The sequence below is a fragment of the Chanos chanos genome, chromosome 10, assembly GCF_902362185.1.
Source record: "Chanos chanos chromosome 10, fChaCha1.1, whole genome shotgun sequence".
NCBI classification, from domain to species: domain Eukaryota; kingdom Metazoa; phylum Chordata; class Actinopteri; order Gonorynchiformes; family Chanidae; genus Chanos; species Chanos chanos.
Genome location: NC_044504.1, coordinates 15,776,281 through 15,795,704, shown reverse-complemented (window position 1 = coordinate 15,795,704; position 19,424 = coordinate 15,776,281). Strand labels below are relative to the sequence as shown.

The 19,424-nt window shown below is 43.8% G+C and overlaps 1 protein-coding gene across 1 annotated transcript; it reads left to right on the top strand.

Moving 5' to 3' along the window:
* Window positions 1–324: 324 nt before the first annotated feature.
* Window positions 325–18,277, top strand: peli2 (pellino E3 ubiquitin protein ligase family member 2). Its single transcript, XM_030786245.1, has 6 exons — window positions 325–567; window positions 7,532–7,661; window positions 12,080–12,181; window positions 13,199–13,396; window positions 13,840–14,028; window positions 16,999–18,277. The coding sequence occupies exons 1-6, from the start codon at window positions 449–451 to the stop codon at window positions 17,587–17,589; spliced, it is 1,329 nt and encodes a 442-aa protein (XP_030642105.1). The 5' UTR covers window positions 325–448; the 3' UTR covers window positions 17,590–18,277.
* The last annotated feature ends 1,147 nt before the right edge of the window (window positions 18,278–19,424 follow it).

Genomic DNA, 19,424 nt, shown 5'->3' with positions numbered 1-19,424 from the left:
TGATTGAAAGGTTGTTTCCGAATGAATTTAGTTGAGCGGCCAAGAATAATGCTTGGAGACATTGTCCACAGTTACAGTTTATATCGTGTGCTATTAAGATTTAAATAAAACACTGCACGAAAAAACGCTTCCTGTGTTTTTTTTTGTTCATTCTCCTCCCCCGTGTAAAGTAAAGCACAACTGTATGGTACATCCCGCCCCCTACTATGTGCTGTTTTTCCACTTCTCACAGAACGACTGGAGCTACGAAGTTCTCCGTTTGGAGTATACAAGAAACGCTCTTTGTAGGCAATACCTTAGTTATACAGATTACAGTCGAATCAGGAATTTATTGAATAAATAAGAGAATCTACTGTGAAAGCCGAAGAAAAGCTGAAAATGGCAGTTAGTCGCGTCCTTTGAAGTACGTTCCCAGTGTTCTCTTTTTTCGCTGAATTGGATCGGCCAAATGCAGACGGAGAAGCGCTCGGTTATTGAAGTGAAAAGCCTCATGTTCTCTCCTGGTCAAGAAGAGCACTGTGTATCAACCAAAGAACCCGTAAAATACGGAGAATTAGTGGTGCTGGGGTGAGTTTGTTAAAAATGATATTTAAAATGATTGTTTGTCGTAACTGAAGCTTTTTTCTTGGCAAAGTACAATCCAGCTATACATTGAAGCTGGCCCGAAGTCACCAACTGCGAAACATTTATAAATGTCCAAAGTTCGTTTTAGTAACTATCAAAGCGAGTGGCAGAAGATGTTTATTCTGCTTCCTCGGGGTTTTTTCAGTTCAACATGAACGCATCGCCGTGGTAAAATTGTAGAGGAAATGTTTGTTTACATAGGGAATAACCTATGGTAAAATTGCGACCTCCCTTTGAAATTCACGCGCTCACGTTACTCTACAAATGAAACACGTGCACAATATCCGAAAGCATTCCACTCAAGTACACTTTTACAGTCGTAGTTATTGTCTGGATGTGATGAGATGTGCAGTCTTACAGATCACTGTATTCACTACTAAAGACGAAATGTCGCACCAGCGTACATTATCCATCTTATAAATCACGGGAAAGGCGCGAAAGAAACCCTATTGCGCCTTGGTTAAACTCACTACCTTGTGGGACAGATTTTTCAACAGGATCTCCTGCTTGATAAATCACGTCAGCAAAAATGTTTTCTCTTGATTCCCCCACTCATCACCAGCACAGGAAGTTCTTGATTCAGGGCGAAGAATTCGGAAGTAGCTGAGCCTACTTAAGTTTTTTTCTCTACAGAGAGAGCAAGGGACGTGTGTGGCGTAGTTCTACAGTGATAACGCAACAACACAAACACAACAAACTACGAGTTTTCAAAAAATAGTTTTCACGCACACGATATGCCACATGGACCTTAAAACGGAATTACACGTTCTCGTGACTTGTTACAAATTTAAATTTAAATAGCTGAATGCACACCCAAGTTCATTTCAGTATTGTTATAACTGTAGAAGAAGTGGTTGTGTTTACTGGATGACGATTGTTCCTTTGAAGTCGTGGAAACCCATAAGAGAGAAAACAAATCGGTGGCTGCTGAACCGCTGGTAATTTCATGCAGTGTCATTTGTGCATTCTAAATTGCCAGTGAAAACATTAATATTAGAGTAGAATAACGTCTTAGTTTAAACCCGAGTTATGTGTCATCTCAAAGTGTGGTCATGTCGGAAACGGAGAGAAAATGCAGATGATCTCGTGCTATGCCCGTTACCTCCTCTGGTGTTTACCACTTATGAATGTACTTTAGATAACCATAGTGAGCTTCTTTGATATTGTTGGGCGTGTTCTTTTAACCTTTCGACTGAAATAATTTATTTGAGTGAAAAAAGAGCATGTGATTTATTTAGTATAAGTGTTATCATTTCTGCTCAAATTGGTATATAGTTGGATGGTACTTAATTCCTCTTTTGATGACTTTTGATTCAGTTGACCTTTAACAAGCTACAAACACACTGGCCACTTTCAATTAGCGACCCTCTCCTCACAGTCCTTTAATAAACTGCCTCTTGTTTGATACTGCAGGTACAGCTGGCCACTCTCACCACAATAATCACAACACATCTATGCTCTTGTGCTCGGTGGTGCAAGGCTTGAATCTTAGTTTCTAACTTTCTGATTTCAAAATTAAGATAAGGCTGTGCAGTGCATGGCCAATAAGTCAGTTGTACCAACAGTCAGAGAGCTTTGGCTTGTCTCAGCAGTGGCACCGGTCTTCCTCACCCCTAGGCCTGCATGGCTCTTTCTCTGGGACTGCCTGGCAGTGCCCTATGCACACTCAGGAGTGAGGCAACAGCTGAATAGGGCTATTATTGATCCAGGCATTGACTCTGTGTCCTACAGTCCTCCCTTTCTCTGTTTATTGTGCTGTTTGCACTGACTGAGCCTATTGATGGGGCTCAGTGCGTGTTCATTGCTCCTGCCTAAAAAAAAAAGAAAAAAAAGGCACTTATCTCTCCCAATAGGTTGTTTCAGTATCTCCTCTACGTGTCTGGAATAAAATAGTAAGAATCTTTCTCGACAACTGAATGTACTGTTAGGATGCATGGCCTTCATCATCTATCTCTAAAGAGGAGCACAGTCTCTGTGAATTTTTTTCCAGTTTAACCCTTTTGTTGTTTTATCCCTGGTACACAGGTGTTTGTTGTTGTTATATCCACTTTAATAACAGTAGTACTAGTATTGTGTTTAGAGAGTGTCCATTAAATACTAAGTTAAAAACATGAGATGTTTATCATGTTGTTGGTATGGTGGAATTCCTCCAGGGTCCAGGTCATGAAGTGTGTCCATATGGTGGAGAGTGGGATTGCACAAGTTCAGAAGCATTGGAAGGGATTTTAGTTAAGTAAATCTACAAAATCTCCACCCCCAACCCACACCCCCCAATTAACTTTGTCCCTGTCACTGATTTGTGGATGGTAGACACGCTTTCAGCTGAAGGACAGGTGCAGCTAATCTCAGCCACAGCGTATCACAGGATAAATCCATCAGTCTGTCTGGATTAGGCCAAAAGGGAAAGGGATTACAATTAGCCAGCTAGAGCTGAGTTTTACTCAGAGGGGACAGTCCCACTTGTATTGGAACATGTTCAGATAGGGAAACCAGGTTGGTATAAAGAGCAGTTGTCCAACCCTAGTGGTGAAGGAAGTACCCCAAATGACCCCGAATAGCATTCACATCTATCTGGCCCAGAGTTTACAGCCTGGTCTGTATGGAGGGTTTAATTAGGCCCAGTTAAGGACACTGGCCCTCCCTTTGATTCAGTTCATAATTGGTAAATGTGCTATATGGTGACCAGCTTTGTTCTTAAGAGATTACCCAGAACCTTGTTGAAGCAGTTGGTGGAGATTAATGTGTGATATACAAATGGATTTTTTTCTTGCATTTTTTTAAATTTAGGGGTGAAATTAAGTTTTTTTTTAATCCAACTGAAAATTAAGGTCTTTGTATGCTTCAGGGACATATTATTAAAATGATACGTTGTATTACATGTTTAAAATGGGTGTAATACTGTGATGATTCAATATGATCAATAATTTGATCGAGTTTTTTTTTCTTTTTTTTTTTAACTTGATCATGAAATCATTAACTAGACTCTCGTGGCACTTAGCTGAATGTCAACTTTGATTCTATTCTTTGCGTTTTTCCTTTGACTTTTTGCCTGAGAACAAAAATTAGCATATTAGGCTATTTTGTGCACTTGTGAACAGTGTTGTTTTTAGATTTTGAGCGTGCTTGAGTACACCTGACTATTAGTCACGGCCGAGTGATTTAAACCGATGGACTAGAAATTTGCAGGGGCCTTTCTTTGTCAACCATGACCCCTCTTGTTTCTTTCTGGAACCTCACCACACTTAGTCTGACACAACAGAGCTGCGTGAACACAGTGTGTGTTGGGGTGGTGGCGGCCCACTTGATAAGGGAAATGATCCAGGAACCGGAGGCTTGTAGGTTTGGATCTCAAGCTTGCTGCCACTTTGCCCTTGAGTAAGTCAGTAATTTCCAGGCTCATTCCAGAGACTTGCAACCATGAGGAAAGTTCCAGAGACATGATCAGACAGAGAAAGTAATAAGTGGGAGGTGCTCTGTGTGAGAGTGTCAGCTAAATGAATAATATACGTATGTAGCCCTGTATTCCTTGCTGTAGCCGATGACGCTGCCGACAAGTAGGGAATTTTCTAGCACCGTGTTATGTCATAGTCAGATTCTGTATGAACACAAGAGCCCCAGCAGTAGATTAGTGTAAAGTGTTGGTTAAATCTAGGAGTTTGTCTGGGGTGTTAATTTGAAGGTTATATACAGAGGGTGATGATTGTCAGACGATTGTCAGATCTTGTTAAAAATGGACATGAAGGTTTAATAGATCAGGCTCTAGTACTAGTCTACGCTTAGTGTGTTGTGCCACATAGCAGTGTCTCTGGCTTGTTAGCAAGGTTTGTAGTGATTCAAAAGATAATGAAATACTGGTGCAGGAACCCCTTTGTCATCAGTGAAAATTGTCAATGGTTAACCACTGTTACCATGTTTCTCTGAACAAACTGCTGCAGTAACACTCACTGAGACGCAAGCATTATGGCTGCTTAACATTAATCTGTAAAAGTTTCTTATTGTGATCTTCGGGAGGGGCAGTGGGTTTTAAAACTCACTCATGTTGTTTGATGAACAATCAGAGAATCATGCACTTTGCCTCTCAGTTAAAGGGCTTCTTAACCTAGAATCATAAGTAGAGACAGTGGGAATATGTGTGTGTGTGTGTTTTTTTTTTATAAGGGTAAATGCTGCTGAATACACAAATCAGAAAATAGACAGTTACATTGATTTTTGCTACTTTGAGCCTTTTTCTGTTTTTAAATTCTGCATTTCATATTTTTCTCCTTTCTGTGCTTGTTCATCCCCCTCCTGTACAGAAATGCTACAGGAATTGTATGGATTTAGTCTCATACACCATAACCTGAGGGCTAATGCCTACATGACAGGGATATCCTTTCAGACCAAAGTGTAATGTTTATACAGACTAGAGGTAAACTGACATGTAGATTATGAATAATCAGTCAAATTGCATCTTGTTGCATCCCTGTCTTTTTGTTGATTTAATATAATTTCCATGCTCTTTGATTAAATAGCACCGAGAAGGGTGTGGGCATGAAAAATGCCAGAGAGTACACACAGAAAATACTTAATTCCATGTTAAATGTTCCACTTCATACGTTCCATTAATGGAACACTTCGGGTCCATGGTTCCATCTGTGATTCCATGCAGATGGAATACTAGTGTCTAATTCTATTCACCAGCATTCTAAGGCTTGAAGTGTACCCATTATGGAATAGCGTCTCTTTTACTTCCAACACAAACAACACACTGTTTGGGAAGTTCTTGACTGATTGCTGGGAATTGCTTATTCCAAAGGAGCTTTATGGAAACCTTGATTCACGTTCACGCCCCTTTTGATGGCTTCACGTCGCTGAGCAGGTTCTGCATGCTGGAAGCCTTAACTTGACATATGAGACACCCACACCCTGTGACACTACACGATACAGTTGAACAAAACAGGCTGTCTTGCATTGCTCATGTTAAACATAATCCTATACAGAAAGCTGGTGTACAATCAGGCCTGTCAAAAAGCTTAAACTCTGTCATTTCAGTGCCCATCATTGTCCTTGGAAGTATAGCTTGTATCTTAGCCTTTAATGTGTTTGTTTGAGTTGTGAAGTTTTGAAGTAATGTCGGGGATATATTTGCAGATACCAATATCGATGCTGTCATTACCAGTATTGGCTGTTACACACAGTGCTCTGGAGAGAGAAATAAAGAAGGAAAACCATCCTTCCCAATTTGTCATTGACTTGCCAAAGCTCCTTCGTTTTTGTATCTCTGAAAACTAATAGTTAGAGCTGTGTTAGAATCACCCCCCCCCCCCCCCCCCCCCCCCCCCCCCCAAACCATTTATGGCATGCAGTGGATGTGTAGCCTGTGTGTTTTGAAACCTGATTTGAGTCAGTGATGTGACTGAAGGCCAAGCAGCAGGTGGAGAAGCTCATGCCACAGAATGATAATGGTTTCCTCATGTGGTGGAGGAGTATGCTGGCCCATTGGCCCATGCACTGACTGAACACTGGTGCTGCACTCACAGCTGGACAGACACGGGCAAAAATCCTTATATAATGACACACACTGTTAATCTGAGGCAACTGACATTACAGCTATATTATTACACTATATTCAATACTGTATGGATTAAAGTAATTACATGTGGGAAATGAGGTAACGCAAACCCATTAAAGGCTTGTATTTTTTTTTTTTTTGGCCTTTCTTAATGTTCTTGCTTGTAAAGCTTTGCGTTGTTTAGTTTAACCTGAATGAAGGAAATTTTTACCATTTATGGAAAATAGTAACTGTATATATGGAAGTGATCATTGCATTTGAGTCTGTGTTCATGTGTGATTAGAATCCAGACACTTTTAAGTTTTGAATCAGAGTGAAGAGTGGGGAAGATCTGGAGGGAGAGAAAACAGCTCTTACACAGACTCCTATGCACTGTCACAGCCTCCCACTGTGTTCTGTGCTATTGTTATACTGTATATTGTTCTCTATCACGCATAAAGCGCTACATTCAGCAGTGGGGAAAGTACAGTGGATTTACATGGCTTTTCATGCATAATTAAGACTCTTAGAGCTTCCATTCTGCCGTCTTTTATTAGCTTATGTCTCATAATCTGCCAACAGTATCAGTGTTATACTTTTAGACAGATGGTATGTCTAAAGACTACCACTGCAGACTGATATAAATGCCCAGTACCATGTCTCTGCATGTATATGTACTTCTGGTTCAAGTTTTGTCTGTACGGATGTGTTTTCCTCGGGATATCTTCTCAAGTTTGGAACATCCATTCACCCTCATTCTGTTAAGTTTCCCCTCCTCTGTGTAGTCTCCGTAGTATGGGTGGGTGAGGCTAGCACATGTTTACACCAGCGTGTATGAAACATGTGGTTGAACTGGAGTTAGAGCTGTGAATCAGACAAAGGAGGCATCTCTGGAGAGATCTGTCCAGATGTGTGATCAGGAAGCCGGGATTGAATTTTTTATATTGCTTTAAAAAAAGGGTTAGCACTTATATGCACATCACAACCTTGCAGAGCTTATCACCAGGTCAAACCTATGACAAGACACACTGTGTCGATGACTGTCTGAGAACAAAAGTCATGCTGTACTCAGTGTGTCATGACAATGAAATGTCATACTGGCTCTATGGGAAAGAGGCACCAACGGAGCCTGGGGCCAGGTTTAAATTTCACTCTCCTTTTTTTCTCTGGCATTTGCTGACTCTTAATTCTCACCTTGCAACTCACCGCATCTAGCTGAAGTGGTTATTGCTTTTTGTAGTTAATTAGTTGAGCTACACAATGTGGAATATTGGTTTGGGGGGGGGGGGGGCTTGATCTGTAATACATTGAAATGACTGCAGTGAATGTATGGCCTGTTGGAGTTGTAACAGGACTTTGTGTTTTTCTCTTGGACAGGTACAATGGTTCGCTCCCTAATGGAGATAAAGGAAGGAGGAAGAGCAGATTTGCCTTGTATAAGAGAGCCAAGGCCAATGGCGTGAAACCCAGCACTGTTCACATCCTCAACTCACCACAAGCCAGCAAGGTAACACAAGGCACTGAGTGTGTGAGTGAGTGATGGAGGGAATGATGTGGGAACTGGCTTACAGAGTAAGAAGCAATGTTCTGTTAACAGAAGTCCTTTCACAGTGCTTACACATCAAACCCTTAACTGCAAATTATGAGCAACAAAGGCAGTGGAGAACTCTCCGAGGGTGATAGTTGGATGAAAGGACTCATCTGAGATAGGGAGAATTTTCACGAGTCCGTTATTGTCACACACAACTACTTTTTGGAGGGCTGCCTGTTGCTATGTATATGCTTTGTTTTTCCTTGTAGTTACACTTGAATGAGTGGACTGCTGAAAGCACGTCTAAAAAGAACATTCACATTGTTCCAAAGGTCAGGCATGTAACCACCAGGGCTGATGTACAGTTGTCCATGGCCACACCTCGGTCTGGAGTTCCCATATGTAATTTTTTTTTTTTTTGGTAAAACAATACAGTCATGTTCACCCGAGTGGATCCTCATCGGCTTTTTGGCCTTTGGACGTGACGTCAGCACGTACAAACGGCGTAACAGAAACTTAAACGCCAGCCAGCCGATTCATAAAAACCTGGACTGAGTCCACAGTCTGGATATGAATGCAGATATCACTTTACGTTTTTTCTCTCATCGTCAGCTCTCTCTCTGGAGCCCGTGTTGATGTTTTGCTTTTGGGTGGCTGGTTGGACAGCCCTCTGTTCCTGTTTCACTGCCTGTCTTCCTCTGTAATGCCAACTGACTGTGGCCTTTTGTTATCACACCAGAGCCTGAAGGCTAGTGTTAAAGCAGAAACACTGTCTGACATGTTACTCAATAAACACTCGTGTTTTTCATAAGGCTGGAGAACTGTACAGTATGAGACTGGGCTCTTGAGACCTCGTGGGAGAGATGCATAAATACCTGATCAGTGTGTAAATGTTATGGTGTTCTTTGCTGAACTATCTGCTCCTCTGTCTCCAGGAAGAGGCCTGAATAAAAACAGATTGTGATTGCCTAAAGAAAGAGAGCTCAGTGTTCTCTCTCTCTCTCTTTTTTTTTTTTTTTTTTTTTTTTTTAAAGGAGCACTGCCAAGAAGAAAAGCAAGGCCCTGTTGTAAAGAGCTTTAGGTATCTAAGGTTAATTGTTAATTGTGCCTGTTTTGGGCTGTGGCCAGTAGATGCGAAGTTCCCACCCTTCTTCAGCCACGTCAGGTCACAAGCTCAGAATAGCTGTGGAATTGTGCCACTTCATTTCCACACGCAGACATTCACGTGTCTCACAGACTCTCCAGGTCCTGTTTGCACATAGGTTCACGCATGATTCAGCCCGACTTTATATACACAAAGATTATACCCAGCATGTGACATGCTCCTTTTTTTTTTTTCTTTTTTGGCTAATTCATTGTGGAAACATTCAGTCTTAACAGATAATAACATGCCAATGAAAGCAGCAATGGGGGAGAGGATTTTTTTTTTTCTTTTGGGTTTCCTCCATAGTGAAATTCACTGCCATGCAAGTCTTTTTTTTTTCCCAGGAAATGGGCGGTTTTGCTGCTGTTGGCTACTCTTCCTCCCTCTGCTGTGCAGAGTAGACTAAAATAGCTCTTCACACAGAGTCATTTGTGAATCATGCTGTTTTCAGATTCCTGAATACTCGATGTTCTGTCATACACACTGTCCTGTTCTCTAGCACTCATTCCTACTGATACCAGCTTGGAGAGGTCGGTCAGCTCAGGATATTTCATATACCCGCGACGTTGTAGATCAACTCGGGTGTTGTAAAGTTTAGTGCTGCTTCTCTGGGCTATTACTAGTTCGTGTTTCGCCAGCTGTATCCCCCCCTGTTCATTCCAGTTGTGTTAAGCACTTTTCAGGGTAGTTATATCCAGCTTCTGTTACAATGTTACCCCAAAGGACCCAGTTCTGAGTGAATCTGAGTTTAAACTGAATTTAACTGTGAAACCACCACATTCTCCCTTGCAGAGAGAGGATTCAACTCTTCTTCAGCACAAAAACAAAAGTTAAAGTGGTCACTGAATTGCATTTTTGAAGAGAGTCATGTGAGAATGTAGTGAGGACTTCAAAGTCGAGCCTAATTCTTTTTTCTCTTCGTAAAACAATAAAAACCAACTACTGCAATAAATGAAACTGCTAGAAAATAAAGTCAAGCTTGTCCCGCACGCTGTGGCACTAATTCCTGGCATTGAGGTGGTAAAGGGCAAAAAAAGGGCTCCATTCATTTGCACATCTATCCAGATAACAATGTGAGATTGTTCATGGTTGTCATGTAGGTTTTTCAGTTGGCAGATGCTTGCTTTGTGCCTGCTACTCTACTGTCATGAGAACTGTGAACTGAGAGGCAAGAGAGAAAATTTTGAACTTTAGCACTGAATTGAAGCTTCCTCCAAAAATTCAGTTTGAGGATTCTAACTACCAGTAAAAAAAACGGGCGAACTAACCTTACAGTGTACCACCCCAAAGCTTCGATTCAGGATCACTTGGGCTAATAGTATATGTAGCTTAGCCTCGCTTCAAGCTAACATGCTAACGTTGGAGTGTTCATAGACACAGACGGTGCCCTGTCGGAATGGACTTTTACAACGGTACGCTTACACGCAGAATATATTTTATTATTGTACCACTCAAAGGCACACAACAGATGCGCAGTAGTGTCCGAGTATTTGAACAGCGTTTATTGTGAGACACAGCCTATAACCAGTTCCCCAGCCCATTGTTTTGCGGACGGGCTGTGTTTTTTGACGAGCCTGTAATCCACTGGACATTGGGGCAGTAGGGTTGGGGCCGGGGTGGGGCCCAGAATGGCGGGGGGGGGGGGGGGGGGGGGACCTCCTGTTGTGCACTGGCGGTGAGCGGGAAACACAGCTTAATGTTCACCCCTGCACTGTCTCTGTTATTACAGACGACCACGTGTTTGACTAGACAGTCACACACACACACACACACACGCACACTCGCATACTTGCGCTCATTTGTACAGTGTCGCATGTTAAAGCAAAAAGGTTTTTTACACACAAACTCTGGGTGCAATATTTCTCACGACATGAACGCACACACACACACACACTATCTCTCAGCTTCATACACACCTCCCTGTATTGATCTTCACACAGACTCATGATTTCATACAGACTTAGTTGTATGTGGGGCATGAAAGGTTTTTTCCATTAAATATGTATGTTCCGTTTGCTGCCTGTGCTTTTTCACAGGTGTCTGACACTAAATGTCACGGAGAAGCCATGTTATCAAGGCAAAGCCTCGTTTGCTTGCAGCTGGCTTTTGCATACAGTGTCAAGTGAATGTACGCGCGCACACACACACACGCACGCACATTCTTTAACGCAGCCTCTTTCAAGCATTCCTGTGCTTATGTTCCCACTCTCATACAAAACACACAGTCCTTACAGACAAAAGATGGGCATGAGCTTCCCTCAACACGTTCAGTGTCTGCACACACACACTCATGTACAAGCCCTCCCCACTTCCCTGTCTGCTGGTTTTTCCAGTGTTGCAGATGGAGGAACTGTGACCCACTTTCCACTCCTCTCTCTCTCTCTGTCTCTCTCTCTTTCTCTCTCTCGCTCTCTCTCATACACACACGTGAGATGTTGGTACTTTTGAAAGTCACAGATTAGGCAGAGAGAGAAGGACCAATGTAGAGAAGAATGGATAGTGGTTACATGCCGACAATATCCCACTGTGTTTTTGATCACTCAGGAAAACAAGTGAGTGTATGGCCTCATCAAACTCTTCTACACAGTCCTACATGTTAAAAAGGTCACCTTCAGCTGATCTTTCATCTCTTAACTGTGTCTTTCCTCAACTGCTGTTTGCTGTTTGGTTCGCGTGTGCACCGTGAAGTCACATGTTTGCGCTTCCCCCTATCTGAAATGAATTTACATGTTCTCACAGGAACACTCTGCCAGACGCCATGGACATGGTCTTATTTCTTTATTTATATACCAGGTTCCCTTAGTATCAACGCGCCGTCTTGCTTACCACTGCCCTTTTCTAAAGAGTCCAGTAAAAGGCGTCTGTCACGAGGTGGTACTGACCACACGCTCGTTCCTTCCCCTCTCACCCCACGCCTCACACTCTTAATAATGCCGTCTGTTCCATCAGATTGGCTGTATCTGTGCTAGATAAAAGTGTGGACAGAGAGAACGCAGGCACTTGACTGCTCAGTGACCTGCCTCAGCTGGAGTTCTCAGAATAAGAAGCAGTCACAGGACTGAGTGCACTGCCACCCAGTTCCCAAAGAGGACCTTTTCTCTATGACGCACCGTGCACATAGCACATGACCTCCAGCCGTGACTGGTGGCTTTGTACACAAGAAACATAAGCCTATGGTAAAGCACAAATAAATTGTTTATATCGTGTACATGAATCATTTACAAAGTCTGTGTTTCGTTTTGTGCCGTAGGCTGTGAACTGTAAGGGCCAGCATAGCATCTCCTACACCCTGTCACGGAATCAGACGGTAGTGGTGGAATACAGCCATGATAAAGACACGGACATGTTCCAGGTACAGTACCACACACACACACACACACTCACCAATACTGAAGTGTTACACAGTGATAAGTTTTGTTTGGGGTTCTCAGGGTACATACTGATTCATCATTGATTGTGGAGTTGGAAAAGCACAGTGAGGTGTTTACAGATGTAAAAACTATTTCATATTCACTGATATGTCGCTTAAACCATTTATTCTTACTATATCAAACAGTTTCTATAATTCCAAAGGATTCTTTAGGTTGCCTCTCAGTGAGTGAAAACGGTGACACACACACACACATGAACTCTCTTTGTTTCTCTCTGTGTGTCTGTGGGACCCACGTGCTCTGAGGTCTGATCCCTGTCTCTGATGATGTGAATCAGTCATCTTTAGACGCATACTTCCCCTCTCCACAGGAGAGCAGTCAGTGCTCACAGACACGTGTACATGCGCGTGTGTGTGCGTGCGTGCGTGTGTCTGCACATGTGTGACTGTGAATTGGGCCAGAGAAATGAAAACAAATGGCCTCGCAGGGAAAGCAAAAACTGGAACCAGTACCAACCCACAAGGACAAAGTAGAGACATCAAAGAGCAGGAAATGTGAACTCTGTTCGTTTTATGTCTAGCTCAGTTGGATTTTTGTGTTTGTGTTTTTTATTTCTATTTAGATATTATTTTCCCCTTCACTGAGAGATAGCTCTTGTTGTTTTCAACTCCAAAGACAGATAGGAACACGTTCAGCGGATGGGGAAAAAAAGAAAAACGGTTTCTGTACAGGTTCAAACACTGCAGTGTTCATTTAAAGCATTCAAAGAATCTTTTTTGTCTTTTTCTTTTGCACGTGTTAAAGTCATTAGTCAGTCCTGTCCAAAGTCTGTTTCGCATTAGCATGCTTTGCTTTTCCAATTTAATAGACACAAGTGGACACAGAGACTCAGTCATCCGTTCATTTTTCCCTGTAAAGCTGCATGTATCTCCGGAGAATGACCACCGTGCACAGCGGCGTTATTTTCACAGTCTGTGGTTTGGTCGGGTGTGTTTCAGATCGGTCGTTCTACAGAAAGCCCTATTGACTTTGTGGTTACTGACACTGTGTCGGGAGGTGGCGAGAGCGAGGACACGCCCATCACTCAGAGCACCATCTCCCGTTTTGCCTGTCGGGTAGTCTGTGAACGCAACCCCCCCTACACAGCGCGCATCTACGCTGCAGGCTTTGACTCCTCCAAAAACATCTTTCTGGGGGTGAGAGAATTTTTTGTTGTTGTTGTTGTTCTTATTGTAGAGCATTTTACCAATAGATTTGGAAAAGTTCATTTTATTATAAAGGGTTTTGTGGATAATTGAGCAGTTATGTCAGTATCTTATGTTGTAGTATATAATTCAGTGTTTTAACTGGTAATGGTTTGTGCTGTGAGAGTAAATGTGTAGCTTGTGCACAGTATTTTCGTCTTGATTCAGTCATATTTGTATTGTAAACAAATATGTAATATTGTAATAGAAATTAGTTTTATAGTATGTGAAAGATCTGCTTCTGATGGTGTAGTGAGGGAAAAAGCTAAAGTACTTTTGACCTTGCTCTAGTCTCTGACCTGGTGAAAATAGGCGAGCACTATGCACAAAGTTAGCCTCTCCAGAAGTGAGTCTGTGCATGTGTATGTGTTTTGATATGTACCCCTCTTCTCCAGGAAAAAGCTGCCAAATGGAAGAATCCTGACGGTCACATGGATGGGCTGACAACCAATGGCGTGCTCGTAATGCACCCGCGGGGCGGGTTTACGGAAGAGTCCAAGCCCGGTGTCTGGAGGGAGATCTCTGTGTGTGGGGATGTCTACACGCTGAGAGAGACTCGGTCTGCTCAAACACGAGGCAAACTGGTCAGTAATGCTGCGAAGTGTCCAATACAGATATAGACTGAATGAATGTTTGGGATATTTATAGCTTTACACGTTGTTCCACAACTGAGATTCTCTATTCGTCCCTCTCTCCATTTAACTGAAAGTCTGAAGGAACTGAAAGAAAGTAATATTGCAAAGAGATTTCATCATGATTAATGTGGTCTCAGTTAGACTTACAGTAGTCCTCCAGGCACACGTGAGGGGGGGCCAAGGAGAGGGGACCATTTAAGAGTACTGGGAGGGCACACCCTAAACCAGTGTCTCCCACACCATGTCCTGGAAGCACAGTGTCCTGCCCATGCCAGATACCTCTCTGCTTCGACACTGCTGTTAAAACTAACCAAGCTTGATAATTATCAGATGCGTTCGGGGTCAGGTGGCTCAGACCACGGTTTGACCTTAAATCTGCAGTGCTGTGGGCTTCCAGTAACGGGACTGGGAAATGCTGCTTTAAAGAGCAGATTGAGGTGTAGTCCAGTCTGAATCTGAATCCCCATTTAGAGGTGGGCTTGTGCTGAAAATGACAGGAACTGCAACAATAACAAACAGAACTGAAATATCTGGTGGGAGGCTCCGTTTCAAAAACATTTGGGTCAGTTGTGAAGTTGCCCCCCCCCCCCCCCCCCAAAAAAAAGAAAAAGAAAAAAAAAAATCATCAAAGGAGCAGCAAACGTTTCCCCATCCTTTACTGCCCTCTACAGGCAGATAGTCATATTGCATGTGAATCACTCCATAGCATAATAAAACCACTACATTGCCTGTACAGAACAGACATGTGTCCTGTGTGTGAGAGAGCACTAACCTGCCTGTACAGTACAGACATGTGTCCTGTGTGTGAGAGAGCACTAACCTGCCTGTACAGTACAGACATGTGTCCTGTGTGAGAGAGAGCACTAACCTGCCTGTACAGTACAGACATGTGTCCTGTGTGAGAGAGAGCACTAACCTGCCTGTACGGTACAGACATGTGTCCTGTGTGAGAGAGAGCACTAACCTGCCTGTACAGTACAGACATGTGTCCTGTGTGTGAGAGAGAGCACTAACCTGCCTGTACAGTACAGACATGTGTCCTGTGTGAGAGAGAGCACTAACCTGCCTGTACAGTACAGACATGTGTCCTCTGTGTGAGAGAGCACTAACCTGCCTGTACAGTACAGACATGTGTCCTGTGTGAGAGAGAGCACTAACCTGCCTGTACAGTACAGACATGTTTCCTGTGTGTGAGAGAGCACTAACCTGTCTGTACAGTACAGACATGTGTCCTGTGTGAGAGAGAGCACTAACCTGCCTGTACAGTACAGACATGTGTCCTGTGTGAGAGAGAGCACTAACCTGCCTGTACAGTACAGACATGTGTCCTGTGTGTGAGAGAGCACTAACCTGCCTGTACAGTACAGACATGTGTCCTGTGTGAGAGAGAGCACTAACCTGCCTGTACAGTACAGACATGTGTCCTGTGTGTGAGAGAGAGCACTAACCTGCCTGTACAGTACAGACATGTGTCCTGTGTGAGAGAGAGCACTAACCTGCCTGTACAGTACAGACATGTGTCCTCTGTGTGAGAGAGCACTAACCTGCCTGTACAGTACAGACATGTGTCCTGTGTGAGAGAGAGCACTAACCTGCCTGTACAGTACAGACATGTTTCCTGTGTGTGAGAGAGCACTAACCTGTCTGTACAGTACAGACATGTGTCCTGTGTGAGAGAGAGCACTAACCTGCCTGTACAGTACAGACATGTGTCCTGTGTGAGAGAGAGCACTAACCTGCCTGTACAGTACAGACATGTGTCCTGTGTGTGAGAGAGCACTAACCTGCCTGTACAGTACAGACATGTGTCCTGTGTGTGAGAGAGCACTAACCTGTCTGTACAGTACAGACATGTGTCCTGTGTGTGAGAGAGCACTAACCTGCCTGTACAGTACAGACATGTGTCCTGTGTGTGAGAGAGAGCACTAACCTGCCTGTACAGTACAGACATGTGTCCTGTGTGTGAGAGAGAGCACTAACCTGCCTGTACAGTACAGACATGTGTCCTGTGTGAGAGAGAGCACTAACCTGCCTGTACAGTACAGACATGTGTCCTCTGTGTGAGAGAGCACTAACCTGTCTGTACAGTACAGACATGTGTCCTGTGTGAGAGAGAGCACTAACCTGCCTGTACAGTACAGACATGTGTCCTGTGTGAGAGAGAGCACTAACCTGCCTGTACAGTACAGACATGTGTCCTGTGTGAGAGAGAGCACTAACCTGCCTGTACAGTACAGACATGTTTCCTGTGTGTGAGAGAGCACTAACCTGTCTGTACAGTACAGACATGTGTCCTGTGTGAGAGAGAGCACTAACCTGCCTGTACAGTACAGACATGTGTCCTGTGTGAGAGAGAGCACTAACCTGCCTGTACAGTACAGACATGTGTCCTGTGTGTGAGAGAGCACTAACCTGTCTGTACAGTACAGACATGTGTCCTGTGTGTGAGAGAGCACTAACCTGCCTGTACAGTACAGACATGTGTCCTGTGTGTGAGAGAGCACTAACCTGTCTGTACAGTACAGACATGTGTCCTGTGTGTGAGAGAGCACTAACCTGCCTGTACAGTACAGACATGTGTCCTGTGTGTGAGAGAGAGCACTAACCTGCCTGTACAGTACAGACATGTGTCCTGTGTGTGAGAGAGAGCACTAACCTGCCTGTACAGTACAGACATGTGTCCTGTGTGTGAGAGAGAGCACTAACCTGCCTGTACAGTACAGACATGTGTCCTGTGTGTGTGAGAGAGCACTAACCTGCCTGTACAGTACAGACATGTGTCCTGTGTGTGAGAGAGAGCACTAACCTGCCTGTACAGTACAGACATGTGTCCTGTGTGAGAGAGAGCACTAACCTGCCTGTACAGTACAGACATGTGTCCTGTGTGAGAGAGAGCACTAACCTGCCTGTACTCCTCAGGTGGAGAGTGAGAGCAACGTGCTGCAGGACGGTTCTCTGGTGGACCTGTGTGGTGCCACTCTGCTCTGGCGCACCGCCGACGGCCTCTTCCACACCCCCACCCAAAAACACCTGGAGGCCCTGCGACAGGAGCTCAATGCCGCCCGCCCCCAGTGCCCCGTGGGCCTCAACACCCTGGCCTTTCCCAGCATGCAACGCTGCAGCCGCGCCCTGAGCAGCATGCCCGCCCAGGAGGACAAGCAGCCTTGGGTGTACCTGGCGTGCGGCCACGTGCACGGCTACCACGACTGGGGGCACCGTTCCGAACGAGACCCCAACGCCCAGAGAGAATGCCCCATGTGCCGTGCCGTGGGGCCTTACGTGCCACTTTGGCTGGGCTGCGAACCCGCCTTCTACGTAGACACTGGCGCCCCCACCCACGCCTTCGTTCCCTGCGGCCACGTGTGTTCGGAGAAGTCGGCCCGCTACTGGGCGGAAATCCCGCTGCCTCACGGTACCCACGCGTTCCACGCCGCGTGCCCGTTCTGTGCCACCCAGCTCAGTGTAACACAAGGCTGTGCCAAGCTTATTTTCCAAGGACCCATAGACTGAGAGAGAAGAGCAGACGGGGAAGAAGAATGGAGATGGACAGAAAACAGACAAGAGAGGGTCGAATGGATTATATCAAAAGAGAGGAGGGGATGGAGGATGCTTGTGAAGGAGGAGAAATAACATTCGTCTCAGGCTGTGAAGCTGTGTGCCTGACAGAGGCGTGTCACAGAGCTGAGCCTGTTCTGGTTTTTTCTCTCCTCGTTACGTTAACCGTGAGGTCGCCTTCGAAATCGACGGCTGGTCATTTTATTCTCAAACACGGAATCCGTTTTCTTTTTCTCCTTTGGGTGATTTGACAAATCTGTCTTAAATGATCTTGGATTATAAGCATTGCTGAGATTAAAGAGAGACTGAAGATTTCATCTATGTGACAAGATCCACCGAACCATCTTCCGATACTGACTAAGATCCATAACCATCAACTATACTGTAATGTGGGACATTTCCATGGCTTCCAGACCGGTTTTGTCCATCCCTGGTGCTAGCCTCAGCTTCCCTCAGTTAAGCTTCAGACAGCACTCCAGATCATGCACATAGTGGTTGAATTTAGTACCAGTTTGTGATATATATGTAAGCTTCAAGGGCTGAAATAACAGAAATTTGTTTACAAAGAGGAGCGCAATATTCCATTGATCACCCGTACTGTGTCTGTAGAATTATTGTCTGAATTTCTTTGGGAGCCACTCAGATCTGTCCTGGGTCGTTTTTGCATCCGTGGATCTGTACCAGCTTTCACTACAGACTAGTTTATGCATTGTACTACAATTGTATGTAGGCTTTCTTTCTTTCTTTCTTTCTTTCTTTCTTTCTTCTTAATGTTGACATTTCATTAATACAACCACTTACTGCAGGACAGATTAGGATCTTTTTGTTTTCATACGGGTGGCAGTTCTGCCTGTCGATGGTACATTCTCATCTGGGCTTTTGAAGGAATGACAAGTTCTGTGAACACATAAACTTTCCATGTTTATTGTGGTAGTAACTGCCAAACCAAGCTATAAATGTGAATTTGGCTTTAGCTTGAAAACCGTCATCAGCAGGAGTGTTGGGGGACTGACGTAAGTAAACCAATCACAAGGAGAGCCTGGGGCATTGTCAGTAAACTGACATGACCACTTCCTGCTGAGTCTTTAACCAAATTTACCACCAGTGGAATTTTAAACTCTGAATATTATTTGGAAATAGAGTTCTAACAAACTTTTTCTTTTCAAAGTCCTAAAGAAATTTTCATGGTTTTATCAAGCTTATATTCTTAAACTTTGTATAGAGATGGAAACTAGTGCCTGATTACCCAGCCAAACTGGGAATATTTTTTATTGTTGTGAAAGAGCTATTTTGATGAGATTAGGTGAGTAGTACATAAAAAAAAAAAACCTATATAAGATTTTTGAAGAAGAGTCTTTTTTTTGCCTTTATTCTTGCTGAGACATATTTTACTAGACCAAGACCCATGTACAGTTTTCTAACAAAAAAGTTAATATATTCTTTCACTTATACTTGTCTGATGGGTTTGATCATATGGGTGTACTTGAACGTTTTATCACGTCTTTACTTCACTTGCAAACGTGCACTCATGTCATTTCAGTACTGAGAATCATGTAGCAATAAGACACAACTGGATTCTAATGGTAAGGGAGAGAAGAGTAGGGTTGTAATGGTACACAGTACACACGGTTCAGTGCATTGTGGTAACAGCAGGAATGAAGAAATGTCTAATATAAATCTACAGACAGACAGACAGTCAGACAGTGATCGCATGCGCTTTGCCAAAGTTCAGTCATCCGTTAGTATAAGACTTTGGAAATAATGTTCATCATCACACGCATTGCTACAGC